General features: G+C 40.5%; 1 protein-coding gene across 1 annotated transcript in view; it reads right to left on the bottom strand.

Annotated features, from left to right (window-relative positions):
- The window catches only part of LOC132859680 (gamma-aminobutyric acid receptor subunit alpha-3-like), a 104,101-nt gene that overhangs the window by 8,712 nt on the left and 72,191 nt on the right, over positions 1–23,198 (bottom strand). Inside the window, exons 6-9 of the mRNA XM_060890519.1 lie at positions 18,451–18,533; positions 12,802–12,945; positions 7,575–7,727; positions 814–1,019 (exon numbers count right to left, since the gene is read on the bottom strand). Of these exons, the coding sequence (XP_060746502.1) occupies positions 814–1,019; positions 7,575–7,727; positions 12,802–12,945; positions 18,451–18,533 (586 nt within the window). The remainder of the gene's footprint in view (positions 1–813; positions 1,020–7,574; positions 7,728–12,801; positions 12,946–18,450; positions 18,534–23,198) is intronic.

The following is a 23,198-nucleotide window of genomic DNA, read 5'->3' as shown; positions in this document are numbered from 1 at the left end:
GTGTATTGTATAGTGTAGTGTTATTTATGTCTGTACTTTTGAGAGTCACAAACTGCTGGAACCAAATTCCTTGTGTGTGTCAACATCAACACACTTGGCCAATAAACCTGCTTCTGATTCTGATACAGCCTTAAAAATTGCATAGGACTGTCCTTAAATGTTTCAGATTCACTTCACAAGACACATCAAGCCCACTACTAAATCTACCTTCTATTGTTTTAAAAACAGTCAAAAGATTTAGATCCAGCATAGTGGACTTGTGTAATGGGATTTGAACATTCACCATGCAGGTACAAGTGTATAAACCAGCACAGAGAGAACAGAGCACATCATTTCTAAACTCTTTACTCCTGCTAAATGGTTATATAAATCTTACACTTCATTTTTTTTGGCACTGTACTTTTAATTAGTCTTTTAATCATGTTTTAATTTTAATTATATTTTTTAAAATTTAGTGCTGTTCTCTCTGTATTATTTATAATTTTTTTTTAAATCTTGTCCCCTATGTAAACCACTTTAAATTACCTCTGTGTATGAAATGTGCTTGATACATAAACTGAACTCATCTTATATTACCAGTATTTGTATCTTTAACACAGAAAATAATTGGAAATGTAATTGGTCTAAAATTTACTCTGTTATAACTCATATCCTGTGGAGCATAATTATATAACTAAAGCCTCTCTGAGAGCTCTAACACTAATAATGTAATATGCCAGTGTGGGGTTGAACCCTGTGCATATTGCATGCATATTTCAGGCCTGTATGAGCAGCAATGTTCAGAAAGGTGGAAGTGATGTGACTCCTGCTTACCCTCATCTCCTGGATCTCCTTCTGTCCATCCCAGGCCCAGCTGCGCTTGGTGAAATAGTTGACGGTGGCAAACTCAATGAGGGCGGAGAAGACGAACGCGTAACACACGGCCATGAACCAGTCCATTGCTGTAGCATAGGCCACTTTGGGTAGAGAGTTTCTGGCACTGATGCTTAGCGTGGTCATGGTCAGAACAGTGGTGACACCTGAGGGGAAAAAAGTCACCATTACCATGATTTGTAAATTATTTACCCAAACATTTGGATGTAGAATTTTTAATCTCAGCTTTACAGCTAGATATAATCTTGTGAAGCATCCATGAGACAGGTTTAGTCCTGTTTTCACCTACGTTATAACTGTCATTCCTTCACAGTATCTCTCTCTCAAAAAAGAAAAAAAACCCCTGCAGATTATCAGTTTACCAGCAAACCAAGTGTAAACTCGTCGATCTTATTTTCTCTATTTGCAAAGCATCCTGACTGTCACAAAACATGGACAGAAGAGAGAGATAGACCTCTTCCATCAGTGTTAAACAAATATCTTCACAAAATCCATCGCTAGTGTTCGATCGCACCGGGGGACCGCCGTACAAATCTGTGTGAATGAACTTGTACTATAGAAACATAAACGCGCTAGAACGTTCGTCCGGGCTGTGCGGATTCGAAAAGTCAAAGGTGTAAATGGTTGAATCGTACAAGCCTTCTTAGTAACGTTAGATTTATTTCAGATGACGAATCATAAACTTGTCATGGCAGTACAGCACCACCGAAGCCTATGCTGCCATGATCAAATTTGCTCCATTTCCATATTGAATAGACCACTGGAGCAAAATAATAGAGTACTGACAAAATGGCAGTGCTGCCATGGAGTACACTGGTCTCTCACCATCTGTCAGGACACCTGTGACGGCGGTATAAAACTTGTAGGAATTGGGAAGCGTGTCATTCCCAAACCGATGCATTACGGTAGCACTGAGGAGCTTTGAAGGACATGTAGCTGTAAGAATGCTTCTGAACGTAGTTGAACTCTATCTTCAACGACTGGGAAATTTAACACAAAAGAAAAGTCGACGCTCGCTCGGAAGTCCACGAAATCCTGGGGTCATGACCAGATTTTATTTTAGACCTCATACCCTTCTTTATAATTTGCCTTAATCAAGATCCAGAAACCTTTCCCATTAGAGACGGTTAAAGCTTGGAATTATTATGTAAACTTCTCCATCAATGAGCTCTTTTGAATTTACAAAAATTGAGAGCCTTGTCTTTACTGTCAGCTGTACGCCTGCTTTATGGGGCTGTGGAGATTGTGTGTATCTGAGTTAAGATAAAAGAAGGGGTAGAAAATAAATCAATCACACTGGGAAATCAGAATTTTTCATAGGTCACTGTGTGGGTGACCCAGAGCTTTCTGCTCTAAGAATGAAACAGCAGAAGCGAAATGAGGGAACGGTCTGGGATCGGTGCCCATTAAAGCAGATAGAAGAAATCATTCCACTCGGTCTGCTAACACCTGCCTCAACGGCAGAAGACTAAAATACAGTCATCGTGTCTCCTTCCATGGAGCTGAAGCTACCTGTCCTCCTCCGCGAAGTAAAGACGATTCCATAAAATGTGAAATGCTTTGTTGTTATTATTATTAAGCAGGTCGATAATTAAATTTACATCAAGGCTTATCGCCATGAAGCAACAGAGGCGAAAAACGTAAGGACATTAGCGCGGAGTGTCGGCGGAGATGCCGCCGCGTCAGCGAAGACGGTGGACAATTGTTTGGATTATGCTCTGAAACCATAAGTCACAAATTACACACAGACTGCCATAAACATTCTAAAAGAGGAATAGCAGCATGAAATACAGAGTCAGACCCATCACAGGGGGAATCGAGATGCTGACAGACTTCCAGGGCGTGAACGATTAATTAAATTTTAACCTCCAAATGGGCTTTTTGGAGTGGCAGCAAAGGACTAATATTGTGAACTTGATGTTTGACTTTCACTTTAAAGTACGATAAAATGAGAAGCTTGAACAAAACTAAATATTGTAATTATAATCACTGTTAACGTTATTTGTGAAATGTTAGATTCGGCATGTCATTATAGCCCTATATCAGGGGTCGGCAACCCGCGGCTCCGGAGCCGCAAGTGGATCTTTCATCCCTCTGCATGCGGCTCCCTGTAGATTTGGAAAAAAAAAGTTTAGTTAGTTAGTTTTTAAAAAAAAATGAAATTCTAAGATTACTGTATGATGCTCTTGTAACATTAAAATAAACCGTGTTTAATTTTTTTGTCGCTCAAAATATGTCATAACCGCCGACTTGCGAAATCCGACACACAGAAGCAGACGCATTTTTGTTTTGCTGCAGCCGGCAAGTTAAAATTTTGATGTCATGATTACGAAGAGGACTCGATTAGACACTGAACATTTTATTTGAAAGAAACCTTCGACCCGGTGTCTTTTTTGTTAAGGTAAGTTCAAACTGTTCAAAATATTTTTGTTTGCTTGCAGAAATAAAATTTCGTTTACTCTGTAGCAGTTCATTGATTTCATAAATGCACCACACTACAGTTTTTTCTATACTTTCCATAAAGGTAAAAAAACGCCATATGCGGCTGTTATCTTCATTTTAGATGTCGAATGGGTTTTGTGGCTCCCTGCGTTTTTTTTCTGAGGGAAACGAGTCCAAATGGCTCTTTGAGTGTTTAAGGTTGCTGACCTAGTGAATTTTTAACCATTTTCAGATGACATTTTTCAGTGGAATCCCTAAGAAATATAGTAACTGATAGAACTGTAGACTGGTCTAATGTAAAAAAAAAAATCCATTTACTGTTAAAGTTAAAAGTATGTGAAATGGATGGGGGTTGCCAGTTAATATGGGAGAGTTCAAAACACCTCACAGATGGTTTCAGATTATATCTTTTACATCTATGAGCTATTTGTGTGCGATTGAGATTTGATTGCCTCGTGTCCTGTTTCAATGGGAAAATAATAATGGTGTATTTTTGATCAATAACTGATATAACTATATATCGTGGCAGTGTAGTGTTGTGTAGACATAACTTTACATTGCACAGGAAGCAACAATGCTGAGAGATTTCAGCTAAGCGAGGTGTGGGGAACGTAATGTACATGACCTGCAGGCAGTTTAAAGAATACTCTATTTAAAACAGAACCTTCTCCGAGTCTGACCTGCAGCCCGAAGCGGACAGACACGCCGCTTCATCACGTCCGCAGACACCGGGACTACAATTCCTGCAGAATACTAATAAGTTTGTTCTCTGCACCTCATTAGGATCTCCAGACTGGAGGCGAAGAGATCATCTATACTGGCTGTCAACTTGCTAAGGCATGGCTGAAGATCTGGGAATATGTGATGATGGACTTCATCTGCTCACGTGACAATTAATATTTTAGATGTAAGTATTAGGCTTGGGAATGTGATGTCATGAAGCAGAGTCCTGTGAGTGATTCATCATTTTGACAGGTTTAGTCAGTCATGCAGTCGGATAGACAGCTGAGCTAGTCGACAAGTTTTCATATCAGAAGTCTGAGCGTTTGAGTCATCATAGTGCCAAACTTTTTTTTTTGTTATAATCTGTCTTAAAAAAAAAAAAAAAAAAACAATGACAGCTGTAAAAATAAAATAAATAAATAACTACGCTGTCTCGCAAAGAAAAGAGAAAAACATATGAGTTAACCTTCCTTACTCATACAGACTGTGATATTTTCATCAATCCGAAGTAGTTTATTCTGACTGTAAAATCGTATACGACGCACCAGTTAAGCTCGTGCGATATTCCGAACGGGAAAGCTGACCTTTGTCTATATTGCCTTGTTGTAGCGTCTGTCACTTCTCTTAAACAATTTTGATTGGTTAAGATTAAATATAAATGCTTGAGGAAGTGATGTCAGATCTCCAGATGGGGCGAACTGAAGACTAAAATAGCTCGTCTTAAGTGTGGGGTGTCTGGACTGGTGACAAGGTCACGGTTTGCAGAGTGAGAGGTCAGGGGAAGTCTGTAGGGAAAAGAAGTCGTGACTTTAGAAAACAGGAATAAAAACACAACTGCTTTCACTGCACAAATGATCTGACTGTAGAAGATCTGTCTGTTTCATCTGACCGTGCAGACGTATTTAACACTGAATGATTGTGGAGGAACTGACCGGTATCCATGGTGACGTGTTTCGATAGGTGAGAATAAAATAAAAACATATATTTAGGGATTTTACTCCTGAAGAAGAACCTACACTACAGTAAGTGGCTAAAAGTATGTACACCCCATGACCATTTCACCAGTGTGGTTGTTGGAAGCACGCGATTGTATAGAATGTCTCTGTGTGCAGTAGCATTACAATTTCCCTTCACTGAAACAAAGCAAATAGCACAAAGCAGCTCCATGATGAAGACACGGTGTGGAGGTGAGAAGGTCAGAGAAAGTAGAAGAACGAAAGATCGAGTGTCCTGCACGGAGCCCTGAATCTGACTCAACACCACTGAACACCTTTGGGATGAACTGGAACTGGAGTCTCCTCAACATCCCGACATCAGAGTCTGATCTCACTGACTATCTTGTAGCTGAACGAACACAAATCCACACAGATACTGTACACTCCAACATCTAGTGTTAAGACTTCACACAAGAGAACAGTGGAGCTGATTAGAACAGGAAATAGGGAATACATGTGGAAGGAAACATCCAACAAGCACACTTGGCTGTGATGATCAGTGGTACACACACTTTTGAACATTTATAGCAAAGCTTTATAAAGTGGCTTGTTAATCATTTTTCATTGTAAAAGAATGCACTATTTCTAATGTCTATGTTAATGTCAGATTTATATATCGTCGCTGTCAGACGGAATCCTCGTATCTCCAAAACTGTTATTTTTCAGGACATTAAAAAAACACCGTACCTTATCTGCAGTACACAGGGTTTAGTCCGCGTTACAGTGGATTGTCTTGCGCTAAATTCCTGTCCTCAGACGAGCACCAGAACTAGCGGGGGTCAAGATTTTTTTTTCTTTGAGCCCAGTGTTTTGAAGACATTTACCTCAGAAGACGTGTTGATTCGTTGCGACTCTTCTTGAGGAGAAATATGCCGTGAAGCTCTCCCACGGAGTGAGGAAGAGGTGGACAGTTGAAGTGTCCAATGGAGTTATGAGATTTGCGCTCAAGCTATTTTCAAGACTTTAGATTGGTTAATAACTTGTAAAAATAACAGACCCACGTGGGGACTGACCAATAGCATCGATATGTGAAAAAATATGAAATTGACCAAATTTGGACATACAAGGTTTCCGCCCGACAGCGACGATATGTATGTTTCCTTGATCTTGGTAACAATCACTGACTGCTATACTGTACATATGCTGGGGAGAAAAGGGTCATGTAACTGAAACTGAGCAACACCAGTACAATAACCTTTCCTTTACATCTTGCCTCAGGGGAAGAAAAAACATCAACAATAGCAGACCAAAGTTGATTCAAGCTCAATAAGCTCACTAATAATAATTCCTTAACTCCAGCTGGCTTAAAGCTCTCGCCGGTCCGAACCAACGTCCTGCTGCTTGTGGGCTTATCTTCCGCACTTCCTATTCCCCCCACCCCCCGGGGGGAAGAGCATCGGCCTCACTTTTCTCTTTAACATCACCTCACGGCAGGTTTGAGTCCAGCTAATCTGTAATTAATTAGGTGCCTCTGTGGTGTTTTCAGTAATTATAGGTCAGCCCATTGGTCTGTGCAAACTTTCAAAGATGAATCCATCACTGTCCAGAGGAACGTGCGGTCCAGTCAGCGGTTTGCTCTCTAACTTTCTTTCATTCCAAGCAGAACTTTTTAATACCATCCCTGGTGCACTCGTTTGTCAAAAGCATCTTGTCACAGATTGAGGGGGAGTAGAAGAGAAAATTACAAAAAAAAAAAGAAAAGCGAAGCGTCATCTCGAATGTGTGGAGCAGGACTCAGTTGGACGGAGTCTCATCTTTTGTAGATCAGCTGTCAGCAAAGTGGCTATTAATTAGAAGTGGCTTAATTTAGACGTGGCACAATACCACTTTTTTTTCTTTTCTAATACCGATCCTGCTTCTGGCTAGAAATAGAGTTATTTATCCCTTGAGAAGATAATATTTTATCACTGTGTGGAAAATCAGTCAGAATAAATAACACCAAAATAATCACAGATTTTTCAACTAGATAATAAGCATTATTAATGAATCAATTAATAATTATTTATAATTATATTATAATTAATCAATTAATCCATTAATAATAATAAGCATGAATAAATAATTATTAATAAATAATTATTAATAAATAATTATAAAATACTTAATTGTTTATTAATAGATAATAAACATTGTTTACCTTTGTGTACCAAAAAAAAAAAAAAAAAAAAAAATTTGAGATACTACATTTTCTTTTCTAATACTGATTAACACCTAAAGTATCAGACGATCCTGATATCCGTCTAATATAGTTGTTTTTTAATCTACAAATGGTAAATGTTTCTGGGTTTGTTGACCTGAAGAATTTCACAATTATCACAAGTCTTCGCTTGTCAACTGACAGTCAAGTCTCTTTATATTTAAACATTTCCGGATCTAAAAATAAATTTCAGTACATTCGGTACACTGGTGACGCTCATCCTGGGTACGGGACTGGAGACTGGGTAAGATTTTTGACTTGACACAAATTTCTTGATCTTCTTCTTCTACCTTAATTGTTTTTCAGTTAAATCTCAGGTTAACGAGACGAGGAGAAAGACTCACCGAAGACGGTACGTGCTGGCACAGACTCCCGGTTGAGCCAGAAGGAGACCTGGGAAAGGATGACTGTCATGATGCAGGGCAAATACGTCTGAATGACAAAGTAGCCGATTTTCCTTTTCAGATGAAAATAAGTTGTCATCACCACATATTCTCCTGTAGGGGAAAAAAAAAATGAAAAGAGAGAGAGGAAAGGAGAGAAAAAAAAGAAAGGCAATGAATTATTAATGAGGCTCATGTCACATCCAAACTACGCTCACTTGATATGCTGAAATATTCAGGACTTATTTATGAAAGTTAGTACAGATGCAGTATTTTCCACAAGGAAACACACTGCCTATGAACTTCTATATGAATAGACTTCAGGAAAATACTCTATGTGTATGACTGTGGAAAAATGTGTCTTTACTCAGGTATTTATATTATATATATTAAATTAAATACATTACTTGAGTAAAATACAAATTAAGTAATAAACCTTAATAAATCATTACATTTGTGACCATCATAACACTCAGCTATCATCAAACAGCACACGTGTCTGTTTAGTTTTTCCATTTTCTTATTCTTATATAAATAATTATGTCGCTTTGTAGAAGCCAACATTCTGTTTTCCTATTTAAGCTTAGACAAAAATTTATCAAGAGTAACTCCTCCTTTTGAGCCACATGCACCAAATTCAGATATGTTGTAGACGCTGGTCTGAAGTTTGTTGCTATTACTTTTCTAAGCGATCCGAGTACCGGTACTTCAGGTACTGGGTCTCAAAGTGGCCTTTTTTCCCATAGACTCCCATTATAAACTTTGGAGGTTTATAACTCGGCAAGCTTTCAAACTATCTACACCAAACTCAGTCAGCTCCTTTAGGGTGAGACTCTTTTACATTGGTGTACCGACTGGCCTTTCGGTTGTCCTGCAGCCCCGCCCCCAAAATATGCAAAATCAAAAAACTTTTTACAACATGGACATGTGACATATCAAAACACTCAGAACAATGAGGGGAACTTCCTCACGGGTATTCTGATGACGTCACGTGATGTCATGTGAAAATAAAAAATTAGCACAGCATGGGCATGTGTTATATCAAAACACTCCAATGTGGGGAAGTTCCTCAAGAGGATTTGGATGATGTTACATGCTCATCTCCACTTACCTCCAAATGTTTTGGCACCCTAGCTTTCTGTCTACTTGCTTCCAAAAGTAACACTGACTCTTATGTCCACTCGCCTCCAAAAAGCACCGGCCTTTGCAACATCAAAGCCAACATCAAAGTTTGTCGTGACAAACTTTACAAATCTAGTTTTTTTTTTTTCTGAGTTTTTTGGATGATACTTTTCTTTAGCCTCCAAAGTTAATTAAATATAGTTAAATTAGCCAGAGAATGAAATTTTGTTTTAAATTAGGTACCTAGTTGGGTAGCTAGTTAGGTTTTGCACATTTTTATAGAGTAAATAAGTTTATATCTATAAGTTGTATACATTATTTTTATCGGTTGCATAGTGAGATTTATTTTTAGTTACATTTGATCATTTTACCTTGTGGGCTTCTCGAAATTCACCATTTTTCACCATTCACAAATTCACAGAATTCTTGAATCTGTTTAAATATATACTTTTTTTCTCAAGATGTTCACTAGATTTTTGGCTCCAATGTTAATCGTGTGAGATTTTTGACCCGGCACAGTTTCTCTGTACTTCTTTCTCCTCTGCTGATCTGTCAGGGATTTCTGATGTATATTTGCACCCGTTGTCTTTCCTCGAATCTTTCTAGACCTCACAAGTGTCTCACGTGGAAATCTCCAGCCATTAGAGCCTTTACATTATGCACTCAGGAATGCGTGGGCCTGGATTCATCTTCACGATGAGGTTCTCGGAAGCATAACAAAGTGTGATATATGGACTTCGTTTAATTGTGCTGTGGGTAAATTTAAACAGGTATGAAAAATCTGCTGCTTACTCATTAAAAAAACATACAGGTTATGTATTTCTGTTTAAACAAAAAAGATATACGACCGTATTTTTAATAAAATCCATTTGAAAAGTCACAGTTTCTCTGTTTAATGATGCTATCTCGGTCCTTTGGGGTTTAAAACATGATCAGAGGTGGCGATTCGGAGCTGTATCGGTTAGCCAACACGTCCTCATAACCCTCCTCCTTCCACACTCCAAGGCAGGACACAATTAAAAAGAGAATAACAGATGTCGCTTGTCCTTGACAATAAACTGAGAGGGCCATTTATCTTTTCCAGCTTCGCCGAGGAAGACTGTAAAAACGGCCTTATCCACAGGCAAGTCAATCCAAAGCACCACCATCATCGCAGCCAATTTAGACTAGTGCCTATTTAAACACATCTCAGGAGCTGCTATTTCTCTCCTTGAGCTCTCTCAGATTCAGAATAAAGCCTTACTCCTGTGACGTGCCGAGCTTTTGTCCGAGTCACAATGAAGTGAACTGTAGAGAAAAAAACTAAAGGGAGTGTCAGTATGTGTGATATAAGGATCTAATCTTCTCTACACTGTGTTACACATCCATTAACGTTGACTTCGATTCTACTACATTCTATTCCCAGATCTGACAACTGTAACGTTTAACATCAGAGTACAAAATACAGGAGAAGATCCAGCTGACATTCATTCATTCATCTTCTACCGCTTATCCGAACTACCTCGGGTCACGGGGAGCCTGTGCCTATCTCAGGCGTCATCGGGCATCAAGGCAGGATACACCCTGGACGGAGTGCCAACCCATCACAGGGCACACACACACACACTCTCATTCACTCACGCAATCACACACTAGGGACAATTTTCCAGAGATGCCAATCAACCTACCATGCATGTCTTTGGACCGGGGGAGGAAACCGGAGTACCCGGAGGAAACCCCCGAGGCACAGGGAGAACATGCAAACTCCACACACACAAGGCGGAGGTGGGAATCGAACCCCCAACCCTAGAGGTGTGAGGCGAACGTGCTAACCACTAAGTCACCGTGACCCCTGATCCAGCTGACATATGAATCTGAAATGATTTGTACAGAACATATGAATTTACACCACCTGTAAGCCCCGCCCCTTCTGTCTATCCCCTGTCTATCTTGCGTGCTCTCGATCGTGTTTCACTCAGCTAACACTGGACGTTTTTTTCACTAGTTAAGAATCAGATAACGTTATTTATTATGGCTGACCTTGAAAAATGTAAATAGATGAAAGAAATAAGTTTGAAATAGTAATAAAGAATGTTAATAAATCATCGATCATGATTAAAAAACTGTTCAAATCAACATCACACAAGTCTCTCTGTGAGAAATGCCATTGCAACGATAAAGATTTTAAGGTCAAACCGAATGAATATTCATCCATCCAGGCAAGTGAGATATAATTTGTTGTCGATTAACATAAATGTGAGGACTGATTTTATATACTGCAGGAGCAGACGTCACCTTCCTGTCATTCGACTGCACAGGTTTTTATCGGTACGGTTCTTTTCCACATTAGAGATCCAGAAGGTTGTGAGAATATTTTGCCTTTTACTTAAAAAATTCATGAGCAGTTCAATCATAAGTCAGAGCATGTGCTCTTTGATGAAACTGCATTGCTCTGGGCATCGGCTGCTGTTTACGTTTTTTTTTTTTCTTTTTTTTTTTTTTGGACTTGGGCACTTTAAAGACGCTCCGTCCTTCAAAACAGATAGAGAGAAAGACTGAGATCTGAGTGGCTCTGCTAACGAGAGACGCTCGTCTGAACCGTCAGGAAGACTTGTTAAGCGCATACGTCCTTCATGTTACGCTCGATAAGACAAGACTTGGAAAATGTTTTTATTTCACCGGAAAGCGATTTTAATCCCTTTTATTTTTTTCACATGTCCATTCTAAAAATACACATTTCCAGCACAAACGCACACAGAAACACAATCAACGAGACCTTCACTCTTCGCCCAGACTGCAGTGGCCCCAATAACTGCAGCAGAAAGCAATCGATGAGCTCAGTGCTTGCAAAGCAGGCCAGATAAATTACTTTACAAACAGACACAAATGGAATTTGTAAGACACACACACACACACACACACACACACACACACACACAAAGGGGAGCGTACAGAAAGTTTATCCAGGCAGCTTGTCTCGCTGTTTATAAACTAAAAAGAGAAGTTTTTAAATTGAAAATGCGAATTGGATTTCTGCACCTCTGTCAGATCGATACAGATTTATGAATAGATTTAAATTTGTTTGTTGTCAAGGTGAATCAATCCTGCATGAAAAATGATGACCTCTAACACAAGTGAATGAAATTATAGGTTGCACGATATGATATGAACAAATTAGTCTGATTGGAAAGATATGATCACACGTCATATAAAGCTCCTGGTGTCTTTTATATAATCTGTTCTTAGTGTTTGCTGCAGCAGCTCAACTTAAACATTGCCTTACGGAGCTCCAAAATAAAACGGTACATCGTCTCGTCTTTGTCGGAGGTCCTGATGGCATTTTCAGGCAGCTTTTCTAATGTTTCTCTCTCTCTCTCTCTCTCTCTCTCTCATTTTCTACCGCTTATCCGAACTACCTCGGGTCACGGGGAGCCTGTGCCTATCTCAGGCGTCATTGGGCATCAAGGCAGGATACACCCTGGATGGAGTGCCAACCCATCGCAGGGCACACACACACACACACACACACTACGGACAATTTTCCAGAGATGCCAATCAACCTACCATGCATGTCTTTGGACTGGGGGAGGAAACCGGAGTACCCGGAGGAAACCCCCGAGGCACGGGGAGAACATGCAAACTCCACACACACAAGGTGGAGGCCGGAATCGAACCCCCAACTCTGGAGGTGTGAGGCGAACGTGCTAACCACTAAGCCACCGTGACCCCCGTAATGTTTCTGGACAAAGTAAATCTTATTAGATGATTATTGCTTATAGTAAGAGTTGAAAGAAAGCTCTGTAGCTTTGTGACTCTGTTACATTACTTAGTAAGATTTCCAGAAAGCTCTAAGTCTGGTTAAGAGATTGATGAAATTGACTGATTGTAGCTGAGGCACGACAGACGTTCAGGAGGTGAATAAACCTCCTACTTCTGGTCTATACCACACCCACACTGCGTATATACACAAGTAATCTAAATATTACAACACTCTAATTTATCAAGATTTTACTGAATTCTATAAACATTCCTTAAACTTTTTGCTTCAAGCGAATAGATTAGATTTTGAAGTTCCACTTGTTGCTACCTGTGCTGGACTTGATGGTCTCTTTGCCGATGACGTGTCCCAGCAGGTCATACTGGTTGAGACGGGAGCCGTCTGGAGCCACAGACACAGACCTGTCATCGTCTGCAGTCCAGATGTAGACCACCTCGTTGTTGGTGTAAGCATCTGAGAGAGACAGAAGATAGAAGACTATTTCTATTCGGCAGTTAGAAAAGTATTATACGCTTATGTCGATTCAATGTGACATGCACACGTGACATGGACAAAGCTTCTTTTAAAAATATACAATGTTGATTCATAATATTAGATCCACCTGAATAATATCATGCTGCTGCGACCCACAGGGGCACGGAATCTACAAGACCTCTGAAGGTGCCATGTGGTATACGGCACCACAAACAGATCCTTTAAGTCCGGTAAGTTGTGAGGTGGAGTTACTGTAAATCAGACTTCCAGCACCTCAAGAAGATTGGATCATATTGTGATCTGGGTCATTCAAAGGCCAGAGCAACACCCTAAACGCTTTATTAGGTGTTATGATGCCCCATTGGCATTTAGATTTACTGAGATTGTGTCACAGAAGCAGTCTGTCAGTTTTGGACTGGAAGGTATTGCCTTTGTTGACCCTGCACATTGTTTAAAGCCTTGGGTGCCTTATGTGCTGCTGCCAGTTTATGATTGTTTGTCAGTATTTAAACACTGCTGAATGAGACTCACTGCTCTTGCTCTTGACAATATGGCCCTTGTTACTGAAGGTACTGAAATCTTTACACCTGAATATCGATTACAAGAACTGACTGTTTACTTACCTTCTAATATACCAGACATATGCTTCTGTTACAAGATAATCAACTTCATTGTTTCGTATGTGCCTCATCGATATATTCATTTAGTGCATTGACAAAGAATCGCTATCACTATTACTGCACAAGAGTTGTGTTATATATATATATATTACACATCCTGAAGTGCTTCGAGAGACTTGTCATGAGGCTTCCACCTTCACTGGACCCCCGCAGTTAGCGTATTGTCCAAACGCTACATAGACGATGCCATTGTCACGGCCCTCTATTGGACAATAAAGATGCTTATGTACAAATGCTGTTCATAAACTTCAGTCCAGTATTCGACACAATCAGCCCTCAGCGCCTGACGGAGAAGTTGAGCCTGCTGGGCCTGGGAGATCTCAGTCAGTCCGGATCTGGAACGCTGCGCACTGGGTGCCTCAGGACTGTGTGCTCAGTCCACTGATGTTCACACTGCTGACTGTGTAGTAATGCACAGCTTGAACCACATCATCAAGTTCACTGACGACACGACCGTGGTGGGTCTCACCGGCAAGAACGACAAGTCAGCATTCAGAGAGGAAGTAAAACATCTAACTGCCTGGTGTAGAGCCAACAATCTGTCTCTGAACGCTGACAAAACTAAAGAGATGGATGTTGACTTCAGGAGAGCACGGAGCGACCGCTGGACATCAATGGATCCTCTGTGGAGTTCGTCAAGAGCACCAAATTTCTTAATTTTCATCCGGCGGAGAACTTCACCTAGTCACTCAACACCAGCTCCATGTAAAAAAAGCCCAGCATCATCTCTACCGAGTATGAAGGCTGAGGAAACCCCATCTCCTTCCCCCCATCCTGACTACGGTTTATAGAGGAACCATCGAGAGCATCAGAGGACAGCTGAGAAGATCATTGGAGTCTCTCTTCCCTCCATCATGGACATTCATTTTGCACAAAACATTTCAATACATCATCAAACCTCTGCTACTACTTATGTTTGTTTACAATTGCCCTAGTTGCACAATGTACTTTATAATATACAGTACAGTGTGCACGCTGCTCAGCACTATTTTGTGTATTTGTCTTGTAGTGTTTTGTGTTGTCTTTTTTGTCCTTTTTCTTCTCGCAATGTTGCACTAGTTTGCACACGCCGCACTTTATGTGGCTAGGACTTAAGTCTTTAGCTCATTGTTGTTTTATGTAGCTTTATGTCCTTTTATTTAGCACCACGGTCCTGGAGAAAAGTTGTTTCATTTCACTGTGTACTGCACAAGCTATGGAAGGTTAAAATAACAATTAAAAGCTTCTTGACTTGAGTCTTGACTAATGAGAGTTTCATTTTTGAATATAAATCCCTCAAAACAAAAATCAATATCGGTGTCACTTGGTATTTAACCGAAGGGTAAAATCAATGCATTAAATTACAATTACTTTATGTTAAATCCAAGGTATATAGATCAGCAACTGTGAGGAAAAAAAAACAGATCTGGAACAGAAACCACATTCACACCATTCGAGGGATTGCTAATGAAATTTTGATGGCCAGAGAAAAAAGATATTATTTTATTCAGTTGGAAAACCGTTAATCAAAGCCTCAACACATAAAATTTAATGCTGCTTCATCTATAATGTATTGTAATTGGCAATGAAGAGTAGTGTTTATGCTTCTGATATAGAGTTTGCAGCAGGCAAAGAGCAAGAGAGCTTTATTTACAGTCAGACCAGCTTATGGGGAGTGAAAAGGGCAGAAGTGTCACCCGATTTCAGCAAATAGAACGAGAACAGCCTTAAATTTAGTCACTTGGATTAACCCAGAATACTGAGAGAGAAAGAACAGAGAAAGAAAATGAAAATATTAAATCCATTGTGGATATAATAAAGACATGACGTACACAAACGTTTGTAATAAAAAAAATAATCATGATTAAGCAAAATCGGTGCCCGCTGTAGCTGCAGGTTCCTTTTTTGCTCACCATGGGTGTAAGGAGCAGTTATCGCACAAGACATGCTTTGCTCCTCTCCAACGCCATTCGTCAACAAGGTGCTCTTAGATATCAGCAAATGCAGATATTATAAATGAGCACAAGCTACCATGGAGTGGTATTTTGAGTGGTCACAAAAGTATATGTAGGCACTTCAGGGCGTGATGGTCCAGTGGTCAAGGTGCTGGATTCCTGATCAGAAGGTCGGGGTTCGAGCCCCAGAGCTGCCGAGACATCAACGTTGGGTCCTTGAGCAAGGTCCTTAACCTCACCTGCTCCAGGGGCGCCGTACTATGGCTTGACCCTGCGCTCTGCGCCATAACCTGGGATATGCGAAAACCCAGGGAAGTCGTGGCCTCCTAACCATAAGGTTGTGGGTTCGAGTCTCGGGCCGGCAATACCACGACTGAGGTGCCCTTGAGCAAGGCACCGACTCCCCAACTGCTCCGCGGGCGCCGCAACATAAATGGCTGCCCACTGGTGTGTGTTCACTGCTGTGTGTGTGTTCACTGCTGTGTGTGTTCACTTTGGATGGGTTAAATGCAGAGAACAAACTCTGAGTATGGGTCACCGTCACGTCACGTCACTTCACTTTAAGTTCTCTAAGCTCCATGTGCTTCCCGTCTCCTGATTAAACACAGTTAATTAAATAACACCTTACTTCTTTGAAAGACTTGATAGTCCTTTGGATAAATGAACTCAGACAGTTTTGGTGGTTAATTCTATAATGCCGACCAGATCACAGGTTTGAGAGAAGTTATGACCTCGGTAACTTGTTGCTAACAAAACACACTTTCATGATCTTCCCCACTTTGTAGACAATCCCAGATGAAAAAGTTTAAACCTGTTTAGTTTCAGTTTCAGTGAATGAAAACCAAAAATATCAATATATAATATACAAAAATAATTAGCAATAATTAGTCTCCTTGTGATTTCTCTTCCTTTTCTTTTTCCTGTATTTTCTCTGTTTACTTGGAAAACGATTTTGTATAAAAATGAACTCTTTCCCTCTCGTGCCACTTACTGTATTTTATCAAATTAAAACGGAAGGAACATGGAACGTTTTCATTATCGATGCCCTGACGCAAAATGTTCTAGGTCATCGGTATTGATGGTTTAATGTGCAGCTGGTTCATCTGCTTTGCTGATTTTCAAAATCCAAAGTTCAAAAGACGATCATGTGATTGCCGAGCACAATCTGTCAGGCAGCGTAAGCTTAAAATGGAGTTAGGCAGTGATTAGGGAATGAGGCGAATGAGAGGGTACGTGCAGGAGGGAAGGCAAGAGGGAGCACGCTCATAATTGTCAGCCGCTAACAAAAGCGGCTAATTACTAGCTGATCGTACAGCATCGGTTGCATAAAAGAGCCGATTGTTCGCCGTCTTTTCAGACTGATTTCCGATGATATGCAAAAGGATCAAATGAGATGTCCCTCTGTGCTGATCTCTTCGTAACGAGGCCCGTTGGTTGGAAGGAGGAAGGTGCAGCTGAATATGCAGGAGTGGAAGCCTTTTGTTTCGTCGCCTGGGGGGATGTTTTATTCATAGTGACATGACCGCTGCAGCACGGTGATCTCCAGCGCCGGGGGCTACATCCTTAATTTAATCTTGTGTGTTTCAGAAAGCAACCGGCACCGATACAAGATACAAAATGTTCAGATTTATAGTCTTGAATTTTGAGGAATGCTTTAACTAGTTAACTAACTGATGTTAACATAACTACTAATCACTCAACAACTCAGCTAACATTTGATACATATATTTGGAAGTTTTAACAGTTTAACAGTAATACCCAGCATGACCAACCCCTCAACATCCCTCAGCACAAACCCCACACTCTCCACACACAGCTTTACATCTCATAAATTCTTCTTACCGTGCATTATAGGAAGTGCTGCAAGTGTTCCTTTGGTACATGTTGACACGATTGCATCATGAAACTACCGCATGTTTGTGAGCCGCACATTCGTTTCCTGTTTAACCAAATCCCAGCGGTGCTCTTTAGAATGAAGATCTTGGTGACTGGGGAGTCCAGTAAAGTATCCTGAACTCTGTTTCAGATGAGTTTTTATGTGACCTCATTCTGCAGGAAGTAGACGTTATAAGACGGCAAACTTCCATAAGGTGATGACGTGGTCAGCAACAACGATCAGAAAGCTCGATGGGTTCAAATGATGCTCGACTGGTTTTAAGGGGTCTGATGTGTGACAAGAAAACATTCCACATATCTTCATCTGACCAGTTTGGTGTGAGTCCATACACACTGTAGGATCAGATTTATGTTCTTATGTTGGTGACCAGGAGTAAAACTCTTTTGAAGATGTTTTTCTGCCTACCACAGCTGTAAAGATGTAGTTATTTGAGTTGCCTCCTCGGCTCAAAGCAGCCTGTCTCTGCTCCTCCGTCTGTAGGGTGGATGCTTTCTGAATGATTTGTGTTTTTGTTTTTGGCACAATTCTGTATGAACTGTAGAGACAGTTGTGTGTGAAAACACCAGTAGGTCAGCACTTTCTGATATCCTTAATCCAGCATGTTTGACACCGAGAGAACTGAACCGAAGCCATAAGAAATCATGATCTCTTTTTTGTGCACATCATAGTCGATATCACCAAAATCTGCACTATTTACATTAGAGAACTGCAGCACACCTTATTAATCCAACACGATACATGCGGTTTAGTTAGTTGTGATTATACCAAGGGCAAAACCGAGCGCTATTCCGGCCCGGCGCTCTAAGTCGGCTAATCGTCTTTGTAATAAGGACGACGTTTCCGAATCAGTCGTGCCATTTTAGCGCATGAAGACAGAGCGGTACGAGCAGCTGGAGGCAGTCGATTTCATCCGAGCTGCTTTATGAATACCAATCACACTGATACTGGCACAAAAAAAAAAAAAAACACTTACAGCTTCCAAACTTGAGCGGGCAGGCGTGGGCATCCATGGGAAAATCTTCCAGATGCATGGGGCACTCAGCATGAATAGTTAATCTGCACGTAAAAGAAATAACGACGGTAAGACAGAATGATGATGCCTCTGCAGGTAGACTTCGGTTAAATCTAAAGAAATACAGACTTTCAGTTTAATATATATAAAATATAATATAAGGTTTCACATAAGAAAGAACGATATGACGTCGGTCTGCAGTGAGCCTCAGTTACATTTGCACATGTTTCTGTGCATAACAGCAAAACAATAAATAACTGCAGGCAAAAATAAATAAATAAATAATGAACAATTCATGCAAAAAGTATATAAAATTGATCCAGATCATGAATTAAAATGACATAATGTAAGAAAATCTAACGGTTAATTTGACGTTACAGAGTTTAGAACTGTTGCGTAATCCAGCTCAATATTGAAAAAAGTTCAATTTTAACTTAAGCACTTAAACTTGTATAAAGTTTCACAATCTATTTCACAGACATCCTGGACTGTGAAAGCCTAAAGAGTGACAAACAAGCAGAGTGTGAGAATCTCAGACATGTTCTGCAAATTTAAACACTGTCATGTTTTCTTTCGCTTAAATCGTGTGTATCTGCGGCAGCCTGAACCTTACGGACAGACTGACGTCGTCTGATAAGTTCAGCACATTTTTCTCACAAAAGTACAAAATGAGAATCTGTAAAACGTGCATTTAGCAGCCCTGCATTATGCTCTTAATGCATTGACAATTCAAGGGCAGTCAAAGGTAAAATGTAATCCAGCTCCAACCTGGAAGGTGGAAGGAGAGTGTAAGTGTGTAAGTGTAAGACTGAATGACTCAGCTATTCTTCTCTTCAGCGGCACATCGTACGCTTTACACCAGGCATGCTAACACTTCGCTTCTGTGGTGTTGTTGATAAGGTGAAACTAGCTATAAATAGCTCCTCTGAGTTGCTAATTAGCAAGTGGAACAGCTTTATTCTCAGAGGTGAATCAAAGTCATATCACTGCTTTATGACTGGAGGGTAACAGTAACTTTCTAATTTCTGATTTGACTAAACGTATAAAAACTAAACGTATCGTATTTATTGCTGTTGTTGTTGTTGGACACAGTTAATATGCCCCAAAAACTCACAATAAACGACAATATTTCCCTGATGGGTTGAATAATATAAAGCTCTGGACATGATAGATTAAAATATATATGAAACAGAATGTGTAAAGTGTTTAGGTCTAACCTGTAGTGACTCTACATGTTGGTTTAAACATGGGAATAAAGCTGAGTGCATTGCCTTTCAGTGGTACACTGTTCAAAGTCTGCATGGATCAAATATAGCGTTTATTCGATATACGGGATCAAACACGGAGACGTTATTCGTGCGGAGGTGCCGATATTTTCTCGCTGACGAATTGTGTAATCGGAATCCTTTTTCGATTCGTAGCAAGAACGTTGATGAGAAACAAGCAATAAGAATCTGAGAGAAAATCCCATTTTACTCCTGTCCTGTGTAGCAGGTTCCAGAATCCAGTTAATAATCTGTTCGTTAGAACAAAGACAATATATAAACGGGGATGTGGAAGCCTAGTGGTTAAGGTGTTGGACTACTGACCAGAAGGTTGTGAGTTCAAATCCCAAATCTACCAAGCTGCCGGGCCCTTGAGCAAGGCCCTTAACACTCAGTTGTTTAAATTGAAATAAATTGTAAATCGATCTGGATAAGATTGTCTGCTAAATGGCAGAAATGTAAATAAAATAGCAATAAAAACACGTGTGAAACACTTCACATAATATAAAAATAACTGTGTTTCTTGAAAAAAACGCCCAGTGTTAGCTAAGAGGAACACGATCGAGAGCACGCAAGATAGACAGAAGGGGCGGGGCTTACAGGTGGTGTAAATTCATATGTTCTGTACAAATAATTTCAGATTCATATGTCAGCTGGATCGGGGGGCACGGTGTCTTAGTGGTTAGCACGTTCGCCTCACACCTCCAGGGTTGGGGGTTCGATTCCCACCTCCACCTTGTGTGTGTGGAGTTTGCATGTTCTCCCCGTGCCTCGGGGGTTTCCTCCGGGTACTCCGGTTTTCTCCCCCGGTCCAAAGACATGCATGGTAGGTTGATTGGCATCTCTGGAAAATTGTCCGTAGTGTGTGAGTGAATGAGAGTGTGTGTGTGCCCTGCGATGGGTTGGCACACCGTCCAGGGTGTATCCTGCCTTGATGCCCGATGACGCCTGAGATAGGCACAGGCTCCCCGTGACCCGAGGTAGTTCGGATAAGCAGTAAAAGATGAGTGAATGAAATCTTACACAATGTGTTCTTCTATACGGCACAATACAAAACAATAACCTTTAAATTATTACTCATTTAACTGAGCTACACAATATCCCTCTAGTCCTATTAGTTTTACTCGTCACGGTGAACAGCAGTGCTAAAGCTTCTGAGATTTTCAGTAATAAGTTGTCTCTCATTTGTTACTTCGGACCAGAAGCCTCAGCTGCCTGAATTGAGGAGTAAAGCCTGGTGCTCATCCCACACCTCCATCTAACTGGCCCCCGGGGACTATGGAGTGGGCAAAAACTGCTCCGGCTGGCAGAAATCTTGGCAAGCTGGATAATGCGGGTAAAATCAAACCGTGTTCGGTGTTAGAGGTTTGACCTGAACATGCTGGGGTGATAAAAGCATCGTAAAGCTACAACCTTCTCACTGGTTCAGTGTTTGACAGTTTGGTAAATGTGACATAGCGGTTGTGTAAATTCTCCTGATACGACGGGCAACACAAAAAACTTTTATGGTACTAATGACTTCATAACCATGGGGTAACTTCTCTGTGCGTTATAACGACTCGACTTACTTCTCAGGGTAAATCTACCAAGAGGAACAGTGTTACAATGACAGTTTACAACACAGATAAATTCAGGACAGAAGCCTTTTCTCCTCTCATAAACACAAAAGTACAAACAAAAAAAAAGCAGTTTCATATTTATGTATTCCAGGCTCGTTTTCTAACACATGCTGCGGTACATAAACTACACGCTCTACAGAGCTTCGATACTTCATCCTTTATTTTCTTCATCTCTCTTCTACTGCAAGGTTCTAGCATCTTCAAGTGCCTAATGAGATAAAGCTTGATGTCTCCTGGGTAATATGCAGACATAATATCTATGATGTTCAGGGCCTTGCAAATGAACTGAGGTGGACTTTTGTCTTGTTGACGTTAATTAATGAGCATCAACCAGGTTCCTGAAAGTTCTTCACACTTGGTTGACCCGAAGGCCATCATGCTAACAGGGGAGGAGGAAACACCCACACTTAGCAAAGCCCAAGTCGACGAATGAGCGTGTCTGTTTTCTCCAACAGTCCTCTACACCAAATGTACTCTTCATAAAATTCACCTCTTAAAGCTTGGCTCTGATAGTACGACCTTGACATGTATGAAAAAATTCTGGAGTTTGTCCAATGCAGCATCGTTCATCATACTTATTATTGTTTTGAACTTGGTGGATGATCAATGAGAGGAGCTGAGATTCAGTATTCCCGCTGCGCCATGCTGCTGTGCTGAAATGATCACTGCTCTAAGAAATGCTTTACTGAACGTGCTACATATTGGCACAGGAGACTGATGTTCAGCAGACGGATGACAGAGAACGGATAACAGTTCACAGATCATTTGACTCGCATCAAAAGCAGAAAAAAAGAGAAAGAAACTGCTTATGGTTACGGCTGAAAGAGTACACAAACTGGTTAAGGGTTGCTTGGATGCCATTCTTTGGAGTAACAAAATGATTTTTTTTTTTTATTTAATTGATGATTTTTTTGTGTAAAGCTTATAGTTATATACTAGAGAATAGAGACACGATGAACTAAAACAAAAAACAGTCTACAGAGCAACGTAATAGTTTATGTTAAATTTCAGTAATAGTCTCAAGTGAAGGGGGTCACGGTGTCTTAGTGGTTAGCACGTTCACCTCACACCTCCAGGGTTGAGGGTTCGATTCCCGCCTCCACCTTGTGTGTGTGGAGTTTGCATGTTCTCCCCGTGCCTCGGGGGTTTCCTCCCGATCTTATTAATTTCTTTAGAAACAGCTGTAAACTGTAAACTACACAGGACACAGTATGTAAGTGATGGTTAATCTATTAAAAACGGTATAATTTTCAGCAGCGGTTGAGATTCTAAACCTATCTGAGGATACGAAAACAGTTAAAAACAAGTATCGATTGGAGGCAACTTCAATTTACTGCTGATCAGTTCACTGTTCAGTTCAATTCAATTTAATCTTAACTGATGTGTCCTGGATTTGACTCCATAATGAACAATTTCAAAACTTCTTCTTCTTCGCTGACTCCATGTTTCTTGACAATTAGTACTAAATTCATTCTCATCCCGACTCACCCGGCGTTATCCGTCTTCCCACGCAATAATGTTTTTTTTATTATTGCTTTCGACCAGCTAGAAATGTTGATTATTGAGCTATTACTTAAAAGAAACTAATATTTATTCCCCCTTTGCTGTTAAAATAAGATCCACTCTTCTGGGAATTATTTTAGTTCATCCCAAAGGTGTTCAGTGGGGTTGAGTCAGGACTCTGTGCAGGCCACTTGAGTTACTTTACTTTCTCCAACATTAACCTCTAGACCATGACATCATGGAGCTGCTTTGTGCACAGGGTCATTGTCACGATGGAACAGGGTTTGTGCCCCTTATTCCCAGTTAAGTAACACCATTCACT

Source organism: Tachysurus vachellii, chromosome 17, assembly GCF_030014155.1.
Source record: "Tachysurus vachellii isolate PV-2020 chromosome 17, HZAU_Pvac_v1, whole genome shotgun sequence".
Taxonomy (NCBI): domain Eukaryota; kingdom Metazoa; phylum Chordata; class Actinopteri; order Siluriformes; family Bagridae; genus Tachysurus; species Tachysurus vachellii.
Note: the sequence above shows the minus strand (reverse complement) of the source record. Positions and strands in the feature narration are given on the sequence as shown.